The sequence below is a fragment of the Anguilla anguilla genome, chromosome 4 (assembly GCF_013347855.1).
Source record: "Anguilla anguilla isolate fAngAng1 chromosome 4, fAngAng1.pri, whole genome shotgun sequence".
Lineage (NCBI taxonomy): Eukaryota > Metazoa > Chordata > Actinopteri > Anguilliformes > Anguillidae > Anguilla > Anguilla anguilla.
Genome location: NC_049204.1, coordinates 26,665,667 through 26,687,050, shown reverse-complemented (window position 1 = coordinate 26,687,050; position 21,384 = coordinate 26,665,667). Strand labels below are relative to the sequence as shown.

The following is a 21,384-nucleotide window of genomic DNA, read 5'->3' as shown; positions in this document are numbered from 1 at the left end:
AGAGAACGCGTGAGTCAACAGAACAAAAGCCGCCCGCTCACACCGCCACGATCACACGCTACCCCGGGTCTGCGCCACTTCCAGAAAATGCCCTGGAAGCCCTTTGTTCTCTTAACGGGGCTGCCGAGGAGCACGATTACTTTACAGCGTGTTCCGCAGAGCCGGGGCAGCGGGGCCAGATTAATCAAACTGTCTACACAGTCACTGCCGAAGATGCCTCAGATTCCCGAGGAGCTGCGGGCTTTCTTCCCAGCTCTGGCACGGCCAGTTTGCGTCTTAAAGTTCAGCACACGCACAAGAAAACAACAATAAAAATCCTCCCTGAAAATGCCTTGGGGAGAGAAGCAAAACAGAAATAAAAAGGTAAAAAATGATAAGAAATTTCAGCTTCCAACAAAAGACGGGAACATTTTGAAATGAAGTCTCCCCAGTGCTCGATATAGCTCCGGTGCTGGTTTAATCACCCGTGTTCGGTTCTTTAAAGGACACTGTTGTATAATACGGAATGATTCATTTCAGCAGCACATAAATCAGAGGCTGAGGTACTCAGGTGATGGAGTTCACATTGAAATATTTTTGGCAAAACACTCCCAGCCCACGCTAAAGGTCATGCAAATAATATCGCATTTTTCATTGCTTTCAGCGTTCTCCAGCATGATTGCCTTAAATCTTCGCTTTATCTCGTAACACTACCCTTTCATTATTAATGCATGGGAGGGCAATTAGCAATACCACCGCCAGAGACACAAGAAGAGAGAAAACAAAGGATCAAAACACATAATCCACACACACTCACATGGCGCACACACACCCACATACACTTTCACCGTCTCCCTCAAACAAAAACCCATTTGATGTCTGCCACACTGATGTTTTTTTTTTTTACCCTTTCATGAAAGCCTCAGTGAAAAGCGAGATCATTTTACAAAGACGCACGCGGCCTGCAGACATGTAAATCAGCTCCAGCCGGGGGGGGGGGGGGGGGGGGGGGGAGAGAAGTGGCGTGGGGAGAGATCACAGAGACCGCCGCACTCTCTGCGCCCCTGCGGGCGCGCCCTCTCTGACCTTTGGGCTGCCGGAGCTCGTGGAACACCACCACGTCCAGCGGGTTGTTCAGGTCCTCGGCCAGGGTGGCCACGTCGTGCCCCGTCAGACGGTTGGCGCTGTAGATGGCCTCGTTCTCCAGGTCGGTCCAGTAAACCCGGTCCTGCGGGCAGACAGGGAGGCAAGTCAGGCCATCTGCAGTTTACCTCCCGGATGTCAAGTGACAGAGCTGTAGTGATATCAGCCCTTCTGGATCACAGGCCCTTCTTCACAACCAGCAGAGTCTAATCACGCCCAAGTCACAAATCCAAGTCTTCTTCCAGTATCAGAGTGGCCCACGGACTCTGGAGGCAAGCCTAGTTTTTCTGTGTGAAAAGCAACACCTCGATTGTCAGGACAAGTTTTCCGTGCCTCTTTATCAGACTCTCAAGCGATAGCATAACAGCACGAGGGATGGAAGAGGATGGTTCTCCTGTTGCCTTGGCAACTTGAGATTTATTGGCAGCAGAAAGAGACGAAATACAGAAAGAAAAGCTAACTCATCATGGCACCTCCTCAGACCCCATCTCTTCAAAAGAAGGCAGACAGGTTCATGTTTACAAAGTTGTTACTTTTCTGAAGGCTGTCTATTTTACTATTTGAAATACAAATTGTATTTGGGGAGTTTTTTCTTGCCAATGTTTCAATGTTTTTCCTCCCACTGGGTGTTTTTTTACCTTGCTTGCTTTTTGGAGGTTCAGTCCTGTGGCCTCATTTATAAAACATTTGTATGCATGAATTTGATCCTAAATTCAATAAATTTGATCTTAGGTGAACATCGATGCACAAACCGATTTATAAAACTTGATTTAGAAGAATGTATTTATGAAACTCGAAAGTGGAGTGAAAAAATTCTTATGCGTGTACGAACTTCAGAGGATGTGTACAAGCTTCACCTTGTGTCTATGCGGCTGTACTGTAATGAGAATACTGTGCCAGCCCCCTCACATACGAGGACATGCAGGCCATTAGACCATGCATGTGTCAGATTCATTTCTGTAGCACTGTGAGACACAATGTTTCGGGCCATAAACTGGGATACTGCAGCCATGCCATAGGTCTGGGGGCAAGCCATAAGACAGGGAGTCGTGTCACCCCCAATATGATTTTGTCCATAGACCAGCTAGTATAAGACTTCAGCGAGACTAGGTAGTTCAGCAGTGTCTCTCCCTTAAAGCTGAAAACCTATACCTATGATTGCAGTACTTGTTGTACCCTATTATAATAATAATAATAATAATAATAATAATAATAATAGTTGATACCTTTATGGTTTGAAAACCAATTTGAATATACATCACATCATAGTGATTAATATACACTATAGAGTTACTGTATATGTTGAAAGCGAGGAAACATAAGGCTTGTATTGCAAGCCTTGTATTGTATTAATCTATGCACTGAAATGTATAACATTAACATTGATGTAGATTATCAAACATAAAAAATACATTTAATATTACATGACATTCATTTCACAGGCAGCTTATAGCAGAAAAACTGACCATGTAAGGATATTTGAATTGAACTGAACCATCAACTACAACCACTAGGACACAAGAAGAACAAAAGGCAGACAGCATGCAACTTCAGCAACTTATCAGCACTGCAGTATCTCCACAATCCCTGTTATTTTCTATGGTGCCTCAGCATCTACAGATCCCGTGTGTCACTGCTGTACTGAGTAAACACACGGCTCAAGCAAATCCAATACCACAAGGAGGTTAACCTTTGAGGCAGCGTATTCCAGCAAATCCCAGCATCCGGCTATGACTCACGCATTTGTGACATCTTTCCCGACAAAATGTTAATCAGCTTCACACGCGACACATTTCCCAAGCCTCACAGAACCATGTGACAGAACAGAGCCTTATCACTCCTAAGGCAGCGAGCTGAGGCGTGAGTGAAAAATATACTGTATGCTAATTTGCTCAACGGCTGGAAAAGCAGCGGGCGCACGGGCTGTCTCTGGCCGAACGTGAGCCATTGCTCACGAGCGGCGCACACGCCGAGCCAGTGATTACGCTGACAGTCGCAGGAAAGACACATTATTCCCGCCCGCGGGGGTAAGCCCCCTGTAACAGGCCTCCACTCAGCAATGGGGCTTAATTGTGCGAGGCCGAATCGCTTTCCGCACGTATCGACTACGGCGAATTTCTGCCTATGTCAGACGAGGAACGAAACCCCCGGCGCAAGTCAAGCAAAGCGGAGCGACACCATTACTACCCGCCCCGAATCGTTCGCGGCAGCGACACAGAAAAAAACAAGGATTACATGCGCCCTGGCTTCCGTCTCTCCGTGCGCGATATGACAGGGTGATTAGAACACATGAAACCCACAAGGCTCGGAGGGCCCGGCACCGCGCTGCTCCGGCGCTTGAAGTGGTTTCACGGCAGCGAGAGTGCGACTGGGGAGACTCAAAGAAGGTCAGGGATCGCTCTCTGCACCTCAGTAGCAAAAACGCACGCGCTCCATTTCCTGGGCTGCAGACGGAGCCGAAACGAAGACAGGAAATATTATTCCTTCTTCCCGGCAGCTGCCACAGGCCCGGAGGGGCGAACGAGCGGATCATAAACCCTGTCAGAGAGCCGCGGCTGTGATATACAGGCGCGGGGCTGTGGCCTGGCTGTGCAGGGGGGTGCTGCTCTTGTTGCCCGACTCTAAAGGCTTTTTGATTTGGTTTCTGTCTTGCCTGCCGCGGTCTCCAAGGGGCCATTAATCAAGTGGCCGGTATTACGGGCCATGCGGTGTGACCTGACTCCCCGTGCTTAATGCATCCCTTCCGACCCGCCCTCCGACTGCCGGAAGGTTCCACCCCTTACCTCGAACACCGTCAGGGCGAAGGGGTGCCCCAGCTGGTCGGACGAGGAGAGGAGCACCTTCCTGTTGGCCCCGTTGAGGTCCACGCTGGATATAAGGTGCAGCTTGGAGTCCACCCAGTAGAGCCGTCTGTTGGATAAGTCTGTGACGCACAGGCAGAGGTGTTTTAGTATGATGCGGGGCTATTTCACCATTCTGACCCTGAAATTCCCCCATCACTGAAGGCCAGCGCCGTACTACCGGGCAAGAAATGAAAGGCAGTATGAAATAAACATTCTATCGGCGCACCAGCGGAGCAGGCATTCTGTTTTTGGAGCGACGTTTCAGCTCTACGTTTGTGTTTTCCCCACCAGCCATGACCGCTGTTCAAATTGACTTATGCTCCGGGGGAGGGAAATTATGAGAATATTGACACAGCGGCTCGTGTGATTCCATTCAGTTTTCCTAACGGCTGGCTGATTTATGCGCGGGGCCCTGTGAATGATTTACAGCACTGTCGAGAAGCGGGCCGCCCCTTCATTAACCCCCTCTCCTCCCACGGAGGCCCTCACCCAGGCTAATCCCGTTGGGCCACTCGATGCTCTCCGACACCAGAACCTGCCGGTCCACGCCGTTCATGCCCGCCTTCTCGATCTTGGCGCGGGTTCCCCAGTCGGACCAGTACATAAACCTGAGGACACGAGAACAAGCCGCACAGCGGTCAGACAATTTAACAGCGGACTAGGGAGAGAAGCTACTGTACACACGTCCCCCCACTCCCTACTCACATTTCCACTGAGTGTCAAAGCACCTGTTCAGTCTACGTGCACTCATGGGTAGACAATTCAGAATGTGCAGTACTCTATAGTTTAGACCTATTTACCAAGACTATGGGACTTATGTTGTGTATCATTGGTACATTTGCTGAATCTTGAAAATAACTATAATTTATGTCAAGATTTATTAGCAATTGCCATTTAATAATGCTCTTGATTAAGCACATTATACCAACCGCATATTGCTGCAATTCTTTTTAAACATGAAATTGTTTGTAACTGTCTAATGTCTTAAATATATTTCATATGATGACTGAATGCAGACATGAGCTTCTGAAATGAGAAATATTTCTGAAGAGCCTACTGGCATTCAAGACAATGTGCAGACCATAGGATACACAAGTTCACTTTGTACAGCAAGAGCTTCTGTACAGGTGGACATTTTACATGCATTATGTAAAATGTTCACATTTTAATATGTACATGTATTACCTGTACTCTACCTGTGGCTATCTGAGTGGAAAGTAACCTGAGGGAACAGAACCATCAGGGCGAACCAAATAGATGAAACATGAAACCAGCAGAATACTATCCAGGTTACGGTGAACATTACAAACAGTCTACCAGGTCACAGTCACTTACATTTACAGCTGTAAGACTTACTGCCTCCCTCAGTTTCTGCCTTGCTTAGCAATAACGAGAGGTTAATTCTGTCTTTTCCAGCTCCTCATCCTGACTTCCTGTCAGCCTTACCTGACGCCGAGCGTGACGCTCTACTATCTACCGCTCGCCCTTCACTCGCCCTCTCACTTAGCCGCCGCCCTCTCACCCTTGCTTGGGGTCAACGGCGATGGCCCGAGGCTCGTTCAGATTGGTGTCGATCAGGACCCTCCTCTTCTTTCCGTCTCCGGTGGCAACAGAAATGGTCTTATCTCCGGAGTCGGTCCAGTACAGGTTCTTATGGACCCAGTCCATGGCCAGGCCCTCAGGGGACTGCAGGGCGGAGTCTATCAGGGTGACCTGCTGTGAGGAGTCACTGGCTTTGTTGATGTACGCGCTGGGAAAAAAGGAGTATACATGCACACACACACACACACACACACACACACACACACACACACACCCGCGCACAGAGCAGAGTCTATTACAGAACCATCATTATTCTTTGTACATCACTGATATTTCACATCTGTCTGACATACATTGAAAATATATACGGATTAAATTAAACATAATCTGACAAACTGCATTAATATAGCATATAATTTATACATAATCCACAGTGCGGACCTGATTATTTTTGAAATGACACTTGAAAAGCGAACTGTGAACACAAAGCATGCCAGAGCGCTATCCAATGATTGGCAAACAAAAACCACCACTTCCATGGGGCTTGTCAGCGTAACTATATGATTAGGAAACATCTTTTCACAGTGGCTTTCAAAAAGCCAGTTTTAGAAAGCCCCCTCTTTTCTTTCGGAAGAATGTCTTTTAATTCCCAGAAAGAGCCAGCCCTGTACCTACAACATGACAAGTCTTACATTTTGAGGATCCACTGAGATCTCTATTATTAGGAAGATGCTGCCCCAAATTTAATCTAGCGCATAAGAAACAAAACATAACAGTAAGATATAAGAGGTGAGAAACTGGAGCGGGGAACTTGAGCTGTATAAATCAGGGCTCTCTGGGTGTCTCAGGAAGAGAAGGGAAGTTGACCAGGATTAGACGCAGATGAATTGGATAAACATGGGAAACAGATTGCAGCCCTAATTGCCTGTGTTATTGTTTGTCTCAACATCTTAATTACTGCTGGAACTTAAGATCACATCGACCTAAACAATGCTAATCAGAATTAATTAGTCCAAAAACACCAAACAACAACAAAAACAGCAATGGTAGCATATAAATCACCGGGTGCACTAGAGACGGCCTTCTCTGGGAAAATCAGAGGAGCCCTACCGAGTCAATATCAAAGCACCGCGCGTCAGAAGTCATCGTGCCACGGTCTGGCTCACGAGCGGACTGCGAGGCGTGTCGGGATGGGCCGCGCTCGCGTTAGCGGCCGCCGCTGATGAAGAGGGACCGCGGCGGAGCGGCGGATTAAAATAGCACCGCTGATGGAATCTGAAATGAGACGGTGGCCTTTCCCCGCTCCCCTGGGCCGCAGAAGCGCGCCCGTGACACCGCCGCCGCCGCAGAGTAGCGCGGGGCTTTCTGCAAGCGCTCCCAGGGCCCCGCGAGAGCTCACCAACCCTGCGCTTCACTTTCCCTCACAAAGACCTCCGGATATAAGAATGAATAATGAAGACAATTATTCCAGGAGGTAAATTACCGGCAACATATGGCTCGGCAAAAAATGATTTAGCGCCGCTCCTGGAGTCAGGACTGAGGGCGACTCCGTGAGAGACGGAGCGCGGGGCTAATGAAAACTGAGCAGGGCGAGAAACTGTGAAGGACGCACGGGGCAAAAGACCGCTTCGCTACTCCCGAGCCCCTCCTCTGTGAAAGAGGGAGACATGCGCACACACGTAGGCACACGTGCACCCACGCGTTCGCGCCCAAAGTGTGTCTTCTGTGTCAAAGCTGGAGAAGCCGCTAGCACGTCTGTCTCCTGCGTTAGGCAATGTCATTGCACCGCACTCGAGGAAGAGATGAGAAGAGATCACTGGGGCTAAACAGCAAGCTGAGGTGCATATCATTTAGGAGATCACCGCTAATTAGCGCAGCAGGCTAGAGGAGTGGAGGTGAAAGTGATCGAGCCCTCCTTCTCTAAAGGTACAGCCAGCCAATTACCAGGCAGGACACCCTGGCAAGGCCAAGGCTTATACGTGAGTGACATGGTTAAAAAATGCAGCATCGTGGCAAAGCTTCTCTAAAGGCAGTAATATTCAAACCTGTGAATGAGCCACCTCCATAGCATGCGTTTAAAGGCATACTTTGCACTTAAAAGTGCAGAAACATCTTCAGGATGTGGAATTGGTAATATTCAGGCTGTTTAGGATTAGCACTAATCTTCTAATTATCATATTTACGTTAATATGAGTCAGTGGTAATGTCTCTGATCCTGAGACCCAAACTGAACCGAGTGAGAGACTGAGGACTGCTCTGTAGTGGTGTTGTTTACAAATATTACACAGGTCAGGAGTTGTCTTAATTGCGGGTTGTCTCTTTTCCATAATGGCATCAGAGAGGCACAGCTTTCAGAGGGGGAAGCTCGAGAAGGAGAGAATAGAGAGAGAGAGAGAGAGAGAGAGAGAGAGAGAGAGAGAGAGAGAGAGAGAGAAGGATCAGTAGGTACCTGTAGATTTTACGATGGTAGAGGTCACACCAGTACATCTTGTTGGTGGTGACGTCCACATCCAGAGCCACAGCGTTCTTTAGGGTGGGCACCACCTGGGTGTAGTCCCTCTTGAGCAGGTCGATGCGCCGGATCTCGTGGCGGTTGGTGAACATAAGGTAGGGGCTCTTCCCTGTTAGAGGGCACAGTGGAAGGTGACAGGTCAGCACAGAAAGGGTTACCACTGGTCAATTCCACAGCTGAACAAATTCAAGAACAGCTATGGTAAGAAGGAAGGCAGCAGCCAAATGCTAAACATGAATGCATTTATTAATACATTTTATGGTCATAATCACTGAAACATTGACATGGGAAATGAGTAACAACATTTAATTGCTTTGTGCAACTTCCAGCTAGTAATCTGGTTTCTTTATCAATTATACATGCTTAACTATAAGATCTATAAAAAAATGCTTTGATGGAAGATGCTACAGAATAAAAAAAATACTTCCTCCTTCCTGGAAATGATCCATTACCAAATGTCAATAGTAGTGTATTCACTTCTGATGAGCTACTATGACACAGCTTTCTTCCCCCCAGCCACTTGGTTTACCTTGTACTTGCTCCTGAAAAAATTTGCCGAAGGCTATATGTACATACAAAACATTGAAAATCAATTTACCTGTGGTGGTTTCCTCATTGATGTCAGTGAGTCATTTGTATTTGCATGCCCTCTACTTTTACTATCCACTGAACCCTCTGGGCAATTACAGTAGCAGCCCTCTTCCTTCAGAAGTTTTCACAATAAAAGCTTGAAAGAAAACCTATTCTCAAAACTTTTATTCCCTCCATTTCCCTTCCCAGTGACCTTGATTAATATTCAATTTAGATGTATATTGCTAATAGACAGGCCACAATTTGACACCTGGAATTGTGCTTTGTGACTAAGGCCACTGCAAAAAAGTCTTCAGCTGAAAAGAGTTTACAGATTTTTTTAACTCTTCAAAATGACAAAATGGCAAACAGCTTTAGGGCAATAATGGCAATGCAGCAAAGAGTATTGGGAAAGTCATTTCCAGCCCTCTAAGGTGCAGCCGTGTCTGCGTGCTTTGCTAAATCTCCCGAGGGCAACAGAGACAGGCAGGATGAGCAGTATTGACAGCGAGGGCAGCCTCATATCACTCCCACATACGGACCCTGGATGCAATCACAACCAACGCGTATTGGCAAGACTTCAGCGCTCCACTTCAATCATGATACTCACTGGCAGCCACCGGCCTAGGCTGGATATTCTCCACTCCGTAACTGTGAGACAGCTGAGGGAGAAGCTGAAATTTTCATTTTTGGCACAGGTTAGGATTCAATCATTTTCCTTGGGTGGCCGACCAGTATCTATCAATTCTAGGCTAGCTGTGATTTATGTAGGGGGGGGTGGGGGGGACACTCTCCTCTCCTCTGCTTTCAGGTCAAACCACATTGTGTTAATAATTACTCCCACAGAGGACCAGCTCAGCACTTTCCCAGGGCAGACACAGACACAACCATTAAAAACAAGAGTCACAAGGAGTGTCTCTCCAGCGTTAGATGGCTCTATACCCATAATTATATAAATTAGTCTAATCCTTGCTTTCCAGAGCAACTGTTTCCAAAACTCTACTCATAGTAAAATATGGGCGGCAGTGTAATATAATGGGTAAGGAACCGGTCTTGTAACCTAAAGGTCGCAGGGTAGGACACTGCCGTTGTACCCTTGAGCACAGTACCTAACCTGCACTGCTATGTAAATGCTATGTAAAAATGTTGGGTAAGTCGCTCTGGATAAAAGCGTCTGCTAAGTGCCTGTAATGTAATGTAATGATTAAATGGCTCCATATCTGACAGGAAACCCCCAACATTCTCCATCTCACTCATATCAGATCAATGCGTGTCTGCTCTTACAAATGCCTGAGGTACACACGGAACAGAGAAATGACATTCTTTGCATGGATGTGCACCTGCTCTAATATTTATTCGAGTCTTTCCCTCAATATTGACTCAACAGGATATAGAGCAGCAGGGTATAGAGATTAATCATAAACCATGACAGAGCTGGCTGCTAGAGCAGATGCTATGAAGGAGCAGAATGGCATATAATTATAATATATATTTATAGTGAGACACAGAGGGTGGGAGGATGAGGGGGAGCGAGGGACAGGCATATGGAGGGGTCAGATGTAAAGTCACTCACTGTGTCTCTGACTACCTACAACTTGACCAGCTGTTCCCCTGGCCCTTCGGCCAGAGTAACAGAAAACTGCCGATCCTGAGCGTTCAGTAAGCTTAGGAGTAGTACATATTCACCTGAAGCCATTTACTGTGGGTTGCAGGTTTTGGTGTGAATTTGAATTTGCTGGCTAAAGAAGCAGTTCTACAAATTACTTAAGGAGATATCCAGGTATCTCTCTCTCTCTCTCTCTCTCTCACTCTCACTCTCACTCGCACATCTATACACACACACACACAAACTCACACTCATATACACACACGCACACACACACACAAGCGCAAAGAGAAACTGAAAGATTTGGAGAAGCATCCTGTGAATGTGAGCATTCACATCCACGGCTAAAAATATCTATTTCTCTTTTTTATTTTTTTTGCTTCTGAACACGAGCAGCATGCTTCCACACACCGTGCCAGGCTCTACGAGGCAGTAGAGTCTCAGCTCCCCTAATGACATAGTGCAAAAAACTGGAACTTTCTATTGAATTCACAAATGATTATCTCAGGGAAAGTTTGCAGCCAGAGATCACTCTGCATTTTCAGCTTCAGCTCCACTAACGGTCCACCTCTAACACCCCAGCATCTAAAAAAGAATTATCTGACTAAAACAGCCCTGCCTCCCTGCTTACTACAGGCTCATGATGAAATGGGAGGGGAATCAAATTCTGAAAACATGGGATACTTTGCGGCGCACAAAGTCTCACCCATTATCTGTACGGACGCTAACGCAGTGCGCGTGCTTGCGATGTGGAGAGGGAGAGAGAGGGAGAGAGAGAGAGAGACGCCCGGCCAGACAATCTGCTTCACATGTTGAAAGGCACCATGCCCAGCGAGGGGAGGAAAATAAACAGAAATGAGTTTAACGAGCCTTCAGCAGCATGGGAAGCGTGTGGGAGGAGTGCTGAAACACACCACTGTGCAGAATGAAAAGGCTCATTTGCAACTCACGGCCTAATGCAATGCAGCTACCTGGAATGTGCTGCTAATCACCGGGGCTCTTAGATCAACTCTAAAGGCACGGGAAGACATCCTATTTACCACATATATCCACAGGATACAAAACAGCCCAAGGGTAATTAGTAATGGCGGACAACAAATGTCTCCCCTATAAATGGCAAACGTAGCACTCTCAAAGAGGGAGCCATGAGAGCTATTCCAGTTCCGGTCGGTTTACTTTCTCTGTTCAAACAGCAGACTGATAATACATGTAAGCAATGCCAGTATCAGAATCAAAAGCCAGGTAATGGGATTTTAATGGAATATCCAGAACATGGATGAGAGTTCTAGAACCTTCAGCCTATGGGAATCTCAAAGCCCATTTCATTATTCATAGCAGCAGCTTTGAGGATTGTTTCTTTAAATTAACATGTTAGCATGTGAATTGGGCCCTCCGAGTTTCTGCGCATCATAGTGCTGCTGTTTCCCCATTCACAATTCTTCACTAAAGCACAAGCATGTCTGTTTTACAGTTAAAATCATGGGCGTTTTCGGGTTTGTTGGTCTAAGCATGGACTCTGTGATGTTTTTGCACTGAATTCCTATGGCAACCAACAGTGCACCCTTTGTGCAGTCACACTTTCCGGCATGAAACTAAACACAGAGCGAACATGGAGATATTGCATTTACATTCATCAACAGAAATTTCCCCTGAAATTACACAAAAACAGCACTACACAAGCTGCACTAACTGCATGCGGGATTAAACAGTGCACAGTGAATCACGTTTACTGCAGACAACCTTTCTCTTAAGCAGAGGACTCGAATACGCTTCCGGTCCAGCGTGGCTTGATAACATCATCAATTCAGCTGTCACTTCTTACTGCGAGGAGGAAATGCCTCGGTATCGGCGGTCTCGGAGCAATGGGGTAAGCCAAAGAGAGCTTCATTAAACCCGTATTACATCGACGTCACAAAGCAAACCGCAGGATATTTATGGAGGCACCGTCTCTTCAAAGCAAATAAGTGGCTGCATAAATAATAACTTCCATCTAGCTGCATGTAGTGCGCAATCACATTATGGGTGCTCTGAATGTCACTCCTCATCAAACCACGAGGAGAGGGAGCTTATTACATGCTGTTCAAATACACGGTTTCGATTTCCCCATAAGTAATAAGAACTCAGGGGGAGGCAATCAATGGGGCTTTCATGCCAATTAATTCAAATCGTAACCAAATCTCGCTTAGGCCCTTTTGATGATGTCTGCACCTGAGAAATAACGTTCCAAATTGCATGGTTGTCTCTGACCTAGGCTGCGTGTAGTCTAAGGGTTAAATTAAAACAGAAACACTACCATCACGCTTACCACCCCCCCCAACCAGCCTTAACTGTCTGCCCACTGTCTGCCTGACCTTGTGGGAATAAGACACAATACCTTGTGACTCACAAGGACCTGACAAGGAAAGCTTCCCCCTCACGAAGACGGTAAATATTTGGCGGGACACTGAACGCTGTGTAAACGCAGCACACAAAGCCGCTCCTTTCACCGCAGCCTGCGAGGGGCCGAGGAGCCGGGGCTTCAGAGGATGCCTCACCCACTGCTTTGCAGGTCCTGGTAACTGGGTCCATCTCGTAGCCCTCGAAACACTCGCACTTGTAGTCGCCTTTGTAGTTGATGCAGATTTGACTGCAGGCATCCGGGTTCTCACATTCGTCTATGTCTGCGGAGGGACATTGGAAACGCATCAATAACGGCGCGGCGATCCCGACAGGGAGGGGCGGCGGGGTGGGGGGGGCGCGAAGCGGAGACGCCGCGCGACCCGGGCCGCCGCTTTTTTGTCTGAGCGGCTCGGAGAGCGGGGGAAAGGGCGAGCGCGGGCGGAATGGCAATTACCTCCGCACGTCTTCCTGTCCAGCAGCCTGTACCCGGAGGGGCACTCGCATTCATAGCCAATCCGCTTGTCAACGCATACGTGGGAGCAGCCGCCATTGTTGTCTGCGCATTCGTTCAGGCCTGGACAAGAGGGGGGGGGGGGTAAAGGTCAAAGGTCAGAGCTCATGCCCGAGGACTGGGCGAAGTGATAAATGCCTCAGCCACCTCACGGCGACTGATGGCGGGGAGGGGGGGGGGAATCTTTTCAATTCGCTGCAGTGCTGTGCCAACAGATTATGTGAAAGTGATGAGGTCTGTACAATCCGCTGTTCCCCCGAAGGGAGACCCGCACACACCTGCCACTGCGTCCCGGAGGGACAGGAACGCTGTGCTGTGAGCAGCACCTACGGGACTCTCGTAGAAGTACGCATTTTTAAACGTATTTCTTTATTTATTTCTGAATTTCAGGATTTTGCCTGAGCAGTAAAGTGCAACATGGAAGCTAACTCAAAATGTGTGTTTTCCTGATTTATCTACAGTGCATAATATCCATTCAAATACTGAACAGTAATTTACAGAAAGCATCCCCCTGCAGCTGGCTGGAGGAAAAACAAACATGCAGTGTTCTCTGGATAATATTCAAATGGGACAGATAGGCACGTCGTGCGTACTTTTTTGTTCAGAGTTGATAAGTTCAGAGTGAAATCTCATTTCTGTTGTTTATCCTCCGTGCATTTCACTTTTGCTTGGCTGCATAAAGTTGTGATTAAATCGGGTTCGTTTAGGATTGAACAGGTTGCAGGGAGCAGCAGACAAAAACAGGAAGTCTCAGTCTGTGGTTTAATGAGATGCAAGCAAGGCTGATGGGAAGAGTGCCTGCCAAAGCTGTAGTAACAAGCCCCGAGAGGCTCCTGCACACAGGAGACAGGCGGATCTCTCTCTCTCCTTCTCTCTCTCTCTCCCCCTTTCTCTCTTTCTCTCTCTCTCCCTCCCTCCCGCTCTCTCTCACTCTCTCTCTCAATTCAATTCGAAATGCTTTATTGGCATGACATACCTCAGTATTCAGTATTACAATGTACATAACATACATAACACGCTCTCTCTCCATATATATATATATATATATATATATATATATATATATGTATGTATATATATATATTTCTTTTCTCTATATATCTCTCTCTCTTTCACACACAAACACACACACACTCCCTCTTTCTTTTCTCTCTCTTTTCCTTATCTCTCCCTTCTTCTCTCTCTTCCACAGCACACTGTGGCTGCTCTGTAGCCTAATGCCCAGGGTCTGGGCATTCTGTTTATGGAACTTCATGCTATCACACACCTGGCCATGCCCCGGATAACACAAAGCCCTGCAGGCCCAACTCTGTCTGCACTTATTCCTTCAATGAAGGGTCCGCTTCCCATGAGCACCTCTGGGAAATTAACAATTGGAGAACTGGCAAGTCATTATGTATTTTACATTAAGTGAGGGCTCCATTCAGCCAGAGATGGAGAGAGAGAGAGCGAAGGGGGAGATTGATGATAGAAATGACCTGACACGACTCAGTGCATTGCAATGACATCTACAAATTATATACCTCATGACACATACACACACAGTGCAATTTTAAAAAGGGATTTGTCAATATTTCAAGAAGTACACCAAGATAACTATCTTGAAGGTTACAATAATTATTGTAAAATGGTGGGCCATAGTCACGTTTTACTGCATAGACATAACAGGGGTTACCTGGGGGCCTGTCTTTGGGCATAGTGAGAAAGCTGAAATTTGATCATTTCATTTATTTCCTGTTTTCACACAATTTGGATCCTACTAGCCTGACAATGTCCACCAATATTTGAATGCAACGCAAAATAGGAGAGCCAGAGCTCATCAGCGGCAACATTACTCAGTTACAATGCTGATCTGTAACAGCATTACTCAGTTACAATGCTGATCTGTAACAGCATTACTCAGTTACAATGCTGATCTGTAACAGCATTACTCAGTTACAATGCTGATCTGTAACAGCATTACTCAGTTACAATGCTGATCTGTAACAGCATTACTCAGTAACAGTGCCAGTCAATAACGGCATTACGCAATTATATCTATAACAGTATTACTCAGGTAGAGTTCTGATCAGTGACTGATCAGATTACATTACTATCTAAGCATAGTTACATGCTTAAATTGTCATGCTGTTCAGTGGAAAAGCTACACAATAACAGTGCAGATCATAAAACTTTACTCAGGTGAACAGCGACAGTAACAGAAGGTCAGAGTTGTTCAGTGAGAAAGTTCACCAGTGACAGAATTGTTCAGAAGAGACTTGCTCTGTGTGAGAGTTGTTCAATGGCCAGTGAGCCATTTGTTGGGTGACAGGGTGGATCAGTGACTGGGTGATAGGTGATCAGTGACAGAGTTGATCTTACTGCACTCCTTCATGGGCTCGTCGGACCAGTCCTTGCAGTCTTTGTGGGAGTCACAGACCCTGCTGCTGTCGATGCACTCGCCGTTTTTACACATGAACTTCAGTGGGCCTTCGCACTTGGTGGCTGTCGTAAGGATTAAAAAGGAAGGCGGTTGGTGGGGCCGTAAAATGCATTTTATTACAATTTTATTACGACATGAAAACTGTGCGGCTCAGCACCAGTTCGAGCACACTTCAAGAGAAATGCTAAGTTTGTGAAATAAACAAGATGAGAATATTAATGCATTATGATGGACAGCCTCCCAGCCATGGATGTACTGCATCCTTCCTGAGAGACGTTCTACATTGGCTGGTATGTGGATTCACTAGAGCAAGGAAAGACAATGAGTTTCAAGCCATAAAATATTGAAAAATGTCAACATGTTAACCCTCAGGACAGAAATTCTGCTTCAGTGTTTTGATGACTTCAAGACTTCATTTAAGAACCTTTAAAAAGACTCTGAGAATCGAAAACTGAGTATTTAAATGACAAAAAATGTCTCATTAAACATGTTTTAACATTTACCCCTGTTGATTATAGAAAGATACAGGGGTTAGAAGGGCGCGGAGAGCGTAATGGAAGGGAGATATGATCCTGACGGTATAAACACAGGAGCCACATCCGTACGGCAGACACCCACCATTAACACACCCAGCCTCGTCGCTGTAGTCCGGGCAGTCGTGCACCTTGTTGCACTGCTTGGTGCCATGGATACAGGAGCCATCGCCGCACTGGAACTCATCCGGACGGCAGGTGACCTGGGCTGCAACGCACATGGCAAAACCCAGCTTTCTACCACAGGACAGCTCAGACCAGAGTGAAATGCGTGTGTGTTTATTTCTTTTTTACGCGGATCAACAGGCATCGCATTTTAATTACACAATAAAAATATCCAATGTTTCCCACAACTGTAAAAAAAAAACACTAAAAAGAGAGGTAAAATATAATGAGGTATTTACTCATTCTGTGAGACAGCCCTGAGGTATCACGTCTAAACGGCTTAGCTTGTCATTCATACTTATACCCAGGGGGGAGGGTTTATCTCTCTCATTTATCTTTTTACAGTGCCTTTTAATTATTGATGTTCTGTACTTTTAAATGGCTGAACCCAGGAATGGAGTAGAAATTATCCATTTCAACACCTCTGAAACTACCACTAAGCCATTAATCTGCGGAATGTTTTCCAGGCCATACGCACAATCACTCAGTCACACACACACACACACACACACACACACACACACACACACACACACACACAAACAAACACAAACAAGAATAACCTTAATGAAAAAATTGACTAAGTGCTTATTACTATTTAAAATGAAGGATGGTAAAAATAATAATAGTCATAATGATAAATCTCTGGAATCAAAGCAGCACCGGTGTGCATGGCTGACAGTGAGGTGAGAGAACATACAGTAACGATTAATTATGTTCTCATCTCATCTCATTTATTAGCGAGTCCAAAGGAGCCATCTATCTGCAGACCTATCCACCTCCAGACTATATTCATTATACTCATTAAAACTGCTTTTAATAATTATCTCTGAGCTTGTTTCATCTTCTCAATTCCAGGTTTAATACAACATGTGCCACTAAAAACTAACATGCAATTAACAAATAATTAAGTATTCAAATTCTATAGGTGGCACTTTTTTCAATGACCAAGTTTCAAATCTCTAGTGTACTTTATTCATGGTCAACAATGCCCACTGCCAACGTGATTACCGACATTAGAAGACTCACTTTCTGGAAAATCACATTCAACTCAGCAAGAAATGGTGCATGCAGCTCACTGAGAACAGATGGTAATGGTCACAAAATGGTCATCACATGGTCACGGTGGTACACAAACTAATCCAGAGCATCTGTTAGGTCTTCTTTTGGGCTCATATTACTGTAGGTGAATGCAGTGGCCAGTCCACCACATGCACATTGTTCAATCTCAGGTAAATGTGAGGCGTTACTTTGTGTTGCACACACTAAGTAAGGTTGAAAGTGGGGGATTAGACCATCGTCTCTTCATCACCATCAGCTCTGCAGAGACGCCCAGTCAAAAATTCATATCGCAGCTCATGACTTCACACCTCCAACTGACTGAGCAGTGCAATCCAACGTTGGCTCACCTCTGCTGTACCCTCATTGCCTGCCATCATGCTGAAACAGACTGAACGGTGACTCGTCATTAAGCATGATATTACACCAATCTGCGTTCGGCCCAAACGTCTGTGCGCCAGGGCAAAACATGTTTCCCAGTTAGCCAGTTGGTGGGCCCTGATGTCTGAATTTGAGAGCTGATCTAACCCCTTGCGGTAGTTTAGGATGTCGGTTAATGTTGAAACCGAAGATTGGCCTAAATTGCAAATAGTGATCTCACACAACAGTGGGCAAGCATGTAGGGAGAATAGATGCAGTAGTAATTTCACGTTGATACACAGTAAAATCTTCAGTGTAAATTGAACTCTAACCGAGTACACATGAGACCAATACGGCCTACTCAATAAGAGCTGATTTAACACTGAACATTTTACTGTGTAGAAACAGGCAGCACATTTTAATAAAATGTGCTCCATGGATCTGTGATCAAATCTCTGTGATAAGATTATATGTACACCTATTATTTCCTGTACCAGAACAAAGACACCTCTGCAGAGACAGAACAGAAAATCTGACACTTCCTACCTTACTGATACAATTCTTCTCCTTAGCATTAATAACATTGAAAAGCACTGATAATTCAGAGCGCCAGCTCAGAGAACCCTGCTGAACCTTGGCAACCCTTTTATTCAAGGGCTCTTCATCTTTCCGGGACATTAAAGTGGTTGCTAAGCAACCCCACGGACACTCATGAGCCTCACTCATCCAACGCTCCTCTAACATCATCCTGATCTGTTAATGACATCACAAGCAAGCCTCTTCTACAGCACATAGTCTCTCTGTCTCTCTCTTTGTCTCTCCCTCTCTCATACACACACACACACACACACACGCACTCTCACTCACTCTTTCTCTCACACACACATACACACGTACTGCAGGTTCATTTGGTATTTGTAGTCAGTGGATACTACTTCATGAGCATTACCACAAAAATAATCTCATCAACATGCTTGCATCCTCTAAAACCTTTGACCTCCAAAACTGTGCTAGTTAATCACCACTTCTGTAGGCTGATGGGTTGGGACTATATTTGTAGATCTATGGTGCCCAAAATGTTAATAAATTCACTCTGAAATATATCAATTTCAGATCAAAACTTTCTTTTTTTCAATTTTCTGCCTTTACCCACACTATACCACATGCTACATCAGTCAGTCAGTCAGAATCATTTAATAAGAGACTCATTTAATTTTAAATTCTAGTGTACATTTCAATGAACCTGAGAAATATTTCTCCTACTTCCTTGTTTCTGAAGCCAAAGAACCGATGCATTCGTAACGTATGAAATGAAGAAATGGCAGCGAATCAACTCATAATCACAAGACCCAACGCAGACAGCTCAGCGCGACTGACCAGGCCCGGCGCGGCGCGGGTAGCAGCGGGGACTTACGGCAGCCGGCCTCGTCGGACTTGTCCTTGCAGTCGGCGTCCCCGTCGCACCTCCAGTTGAGGTGGACGCACTCCCCGCTGCCGCACTGGAACTCGGCGCCGGGGCAGGCGGGCTTCTGCGGCTCGGTGCGCCGGCCGCAGCGCTCCACGGTCTCGTCCGAGCGGTCGGCGCAGTCGGCGTCGCCGTCGCAGCTCCACGGGCGGGGGATGCACTCCGAGTTGTTGCAGCGGAACTCGTGCTGCCCGCAGGCGGGCGCCGGGCACTTCTCCTCGTCGCTGCCGTCGCCGCAGTCGTCGTCGCCGTCGCACAGGAAGACGGGGGCGATGCACTTGCGGTTGCGGCACTGGAACTCGCCGCCCGAGCAGGCCTTGCCGTCTGGAGCGGGAGACACAATCAGGCTGAGAAGACAGACGCGCCCGGGTGACTCCAGGGGCTCCGTCTCGGCGACGTTATTGCGTTTGTATATTATCCTCCAGGCTGGCCCGGCTTTTTAATGGCGACAAGCAATAAAAGTTTTAGTGCGCAGACATAGCCTCCTGGCCCTGCTATAATAGCATCAAAACAAATGAACGGGATTACTGAGATATGAATGCACTAAATTTCACATTCTGAGCTCTTCCTCTGTCAAGCTCTGGTCTCTTCACTGCACATCAATCTATATGTTCATCACTATAAATAAGGGAGTAATAATGTAGCTCACTATGCTATGCTACATGAAATACTGTTGTTAATTGAGAAATACACAAATTCACTATACTTGTACATTAGCATACTGAACTTGTTCAAGACATTTATCAGTACAATTCAATTTAATCCTAAAGGTCAAGCTGGTTTGTCACAGCACTTTGTTATATTCTGTAATATAATTGCTCTTCCTACACTCTTTATCTACGCTAACAGTAATGAAATGAGAATCAAAATGAGAACAGATACCCAGATAACCAAATAACATTTAAAAAACTGTAGGAAATAACTTTAATAACTAAGTTTAGCAAATCTTGTGATTATGATCATGCAACAAATATTTTACCGTAAAAAAAAAAAATGTGTGACCTTATACATACAGTATATACCATGGTTTTACAGCATAAAGTACCAAGAAAGTGGTGGTTTGGGGAAGATAAATAAAAAAATATTGCTATGCATAATATTGATATTCACCACAAACTACAGCATAACAACTTGACTGCACAAACTTTGTAAAAATAAATAAATAAATAAATAAATAAGCATGACGATTTGCATAGTCCATTTAATAGTAAATAAATAGTCAACAAACAGCACAGGAAAGATTAATTGAAATACCTAATCTTTATATAAAGGAGCAGTCATTTAATCAGGAGGGCAAACATCATCCTTGTTGTTCATAAGGCAAACAATATAGTCTTAATGTTCATTTTGATGCAAAACACGCACAGATACAGATGCAGCTATCTTCTCTGCTGCCTTGCAACCAAATGAGGGAAGCGCCAAAGCTTCAAGGTCATGTTCGCACCAAAAAAGAACACACTGGTGGGGGTGAGCCCACTTTCCAAGGGAGAGCTTTGGGCTGTGCTTCACGGAGAAACACAGACACTGCTGAGCTCATGTGAGGCTAGCCTGAGTTATGCCTGCAGAATCGAATACTGGAATTCAGATATCCTTCTCAGATATCTTGCTGGCATGGATGGCTTGGAAATCATATGAAAGCACACAATGTTCCCCTTCAGTAAGTTTTCATGAAGATGGAAGACTACCTTCTCAGTTCTACAATTCAATGTGACATCCTTTTCCTTCCACCCTGGTCTGAGGAAGGTTTACAATAAGTAAATGAGGGATTCATAGCCTTGGATAGGTGTGTAACTTTAGTGAAGCTCTGTCTTTTTATATAAGCACTGTGGTTTGTACCGTACAGAAACCTAACAGCTGTAAGAAAACTGCAGTTAACATTTAAACATCAAGGCTCTGTAACCTGTTTGGTGTGGGTGGAGAAGGCCCTGAGAGCCAGGCCAACAGAAGCCGGTTCTTCAGATACGCGGCTCTGCGAACTGCGGTGTCAGGAGCTCGCTGAGCGCGATGAGCCGTGAAGCCTGACACGCGACGCAGCCTCAAATAGAGCGTGATGGAGACCCAGTCGGCCCTCAAATCTCACAGCGCCGAAGAGGAGCGGGGAAAACGCAAAACAAAGCAAACGCCACAGATGGGCGAGCAAGCCAGGAACGCTGCTCTCCACCCGGCTCGCTCACCATCCGGGGACTCCCCAACACAATTTAGTTCCACTCTTCCACTCCACATTCTGAGCACATCCATTCGCTGCAGATCAGGGACAAATTACAGGAAGGTGTCCTGCAGAGACGCACTGAAACA

The 21,384-nt window shown here is 45.9% G+C and overlaps 1 protein-coding gene across 4 annotated transcripts in view; it reads right to left on the bottom strand.

The window, feature by feature from the left end:
• Positions 1-21,384, bottom strand: part of lrp8 (low density lipoprotein receptor-related protein 8, apolipoprotein e receptor) — a 114,453-nt gene that overhangs the window by 8,485 nt on the left and 84,584 nt on the right. For all 4 annotated transcript variants that reach the window (XM_035413702.1, XM_035413703.1, XM_035413699.1 and 1 more), the window contains exons 5-14: positions 19,039-19,413; positions 16,126-16,248; positions 15,447-15,569; positions 13,029-13,148; positions 12,730-12,855; positions 7,957-8,128; positions 5,488-5,715; positions 4,455-4,573; positions 3,906-4,045; positions 1,066-1,207 (exon numbers count right to left, since the gene is read on the bottom strand). In XM_035413702.1, coding sequence (XP_035269593.1) covers positions 1,066-1,207; positions 3,906-4,045; positions 4,455-4,573; positions 5,488-5,715; positions 7,957-8,128; positions 12,730-12,855; positions 13,029-13,148; positions 15,447-15,569; positions 16,126-16,248; positions 19,039-19,413 — 1,668 coding nt within the window. The remainder of the gene's footprint in view (positions 1-1,065; positions 1,208-3,905; positions 4,046-4,454; positions 4,574-5,487; positions 5,716-7,956; positions 8,129-12,729; positions 12,856-13,028; positions 13,149-15,446; positions 15,570-16,125; positions 16,249-19,038; positions 19,414-21,384) is intronic.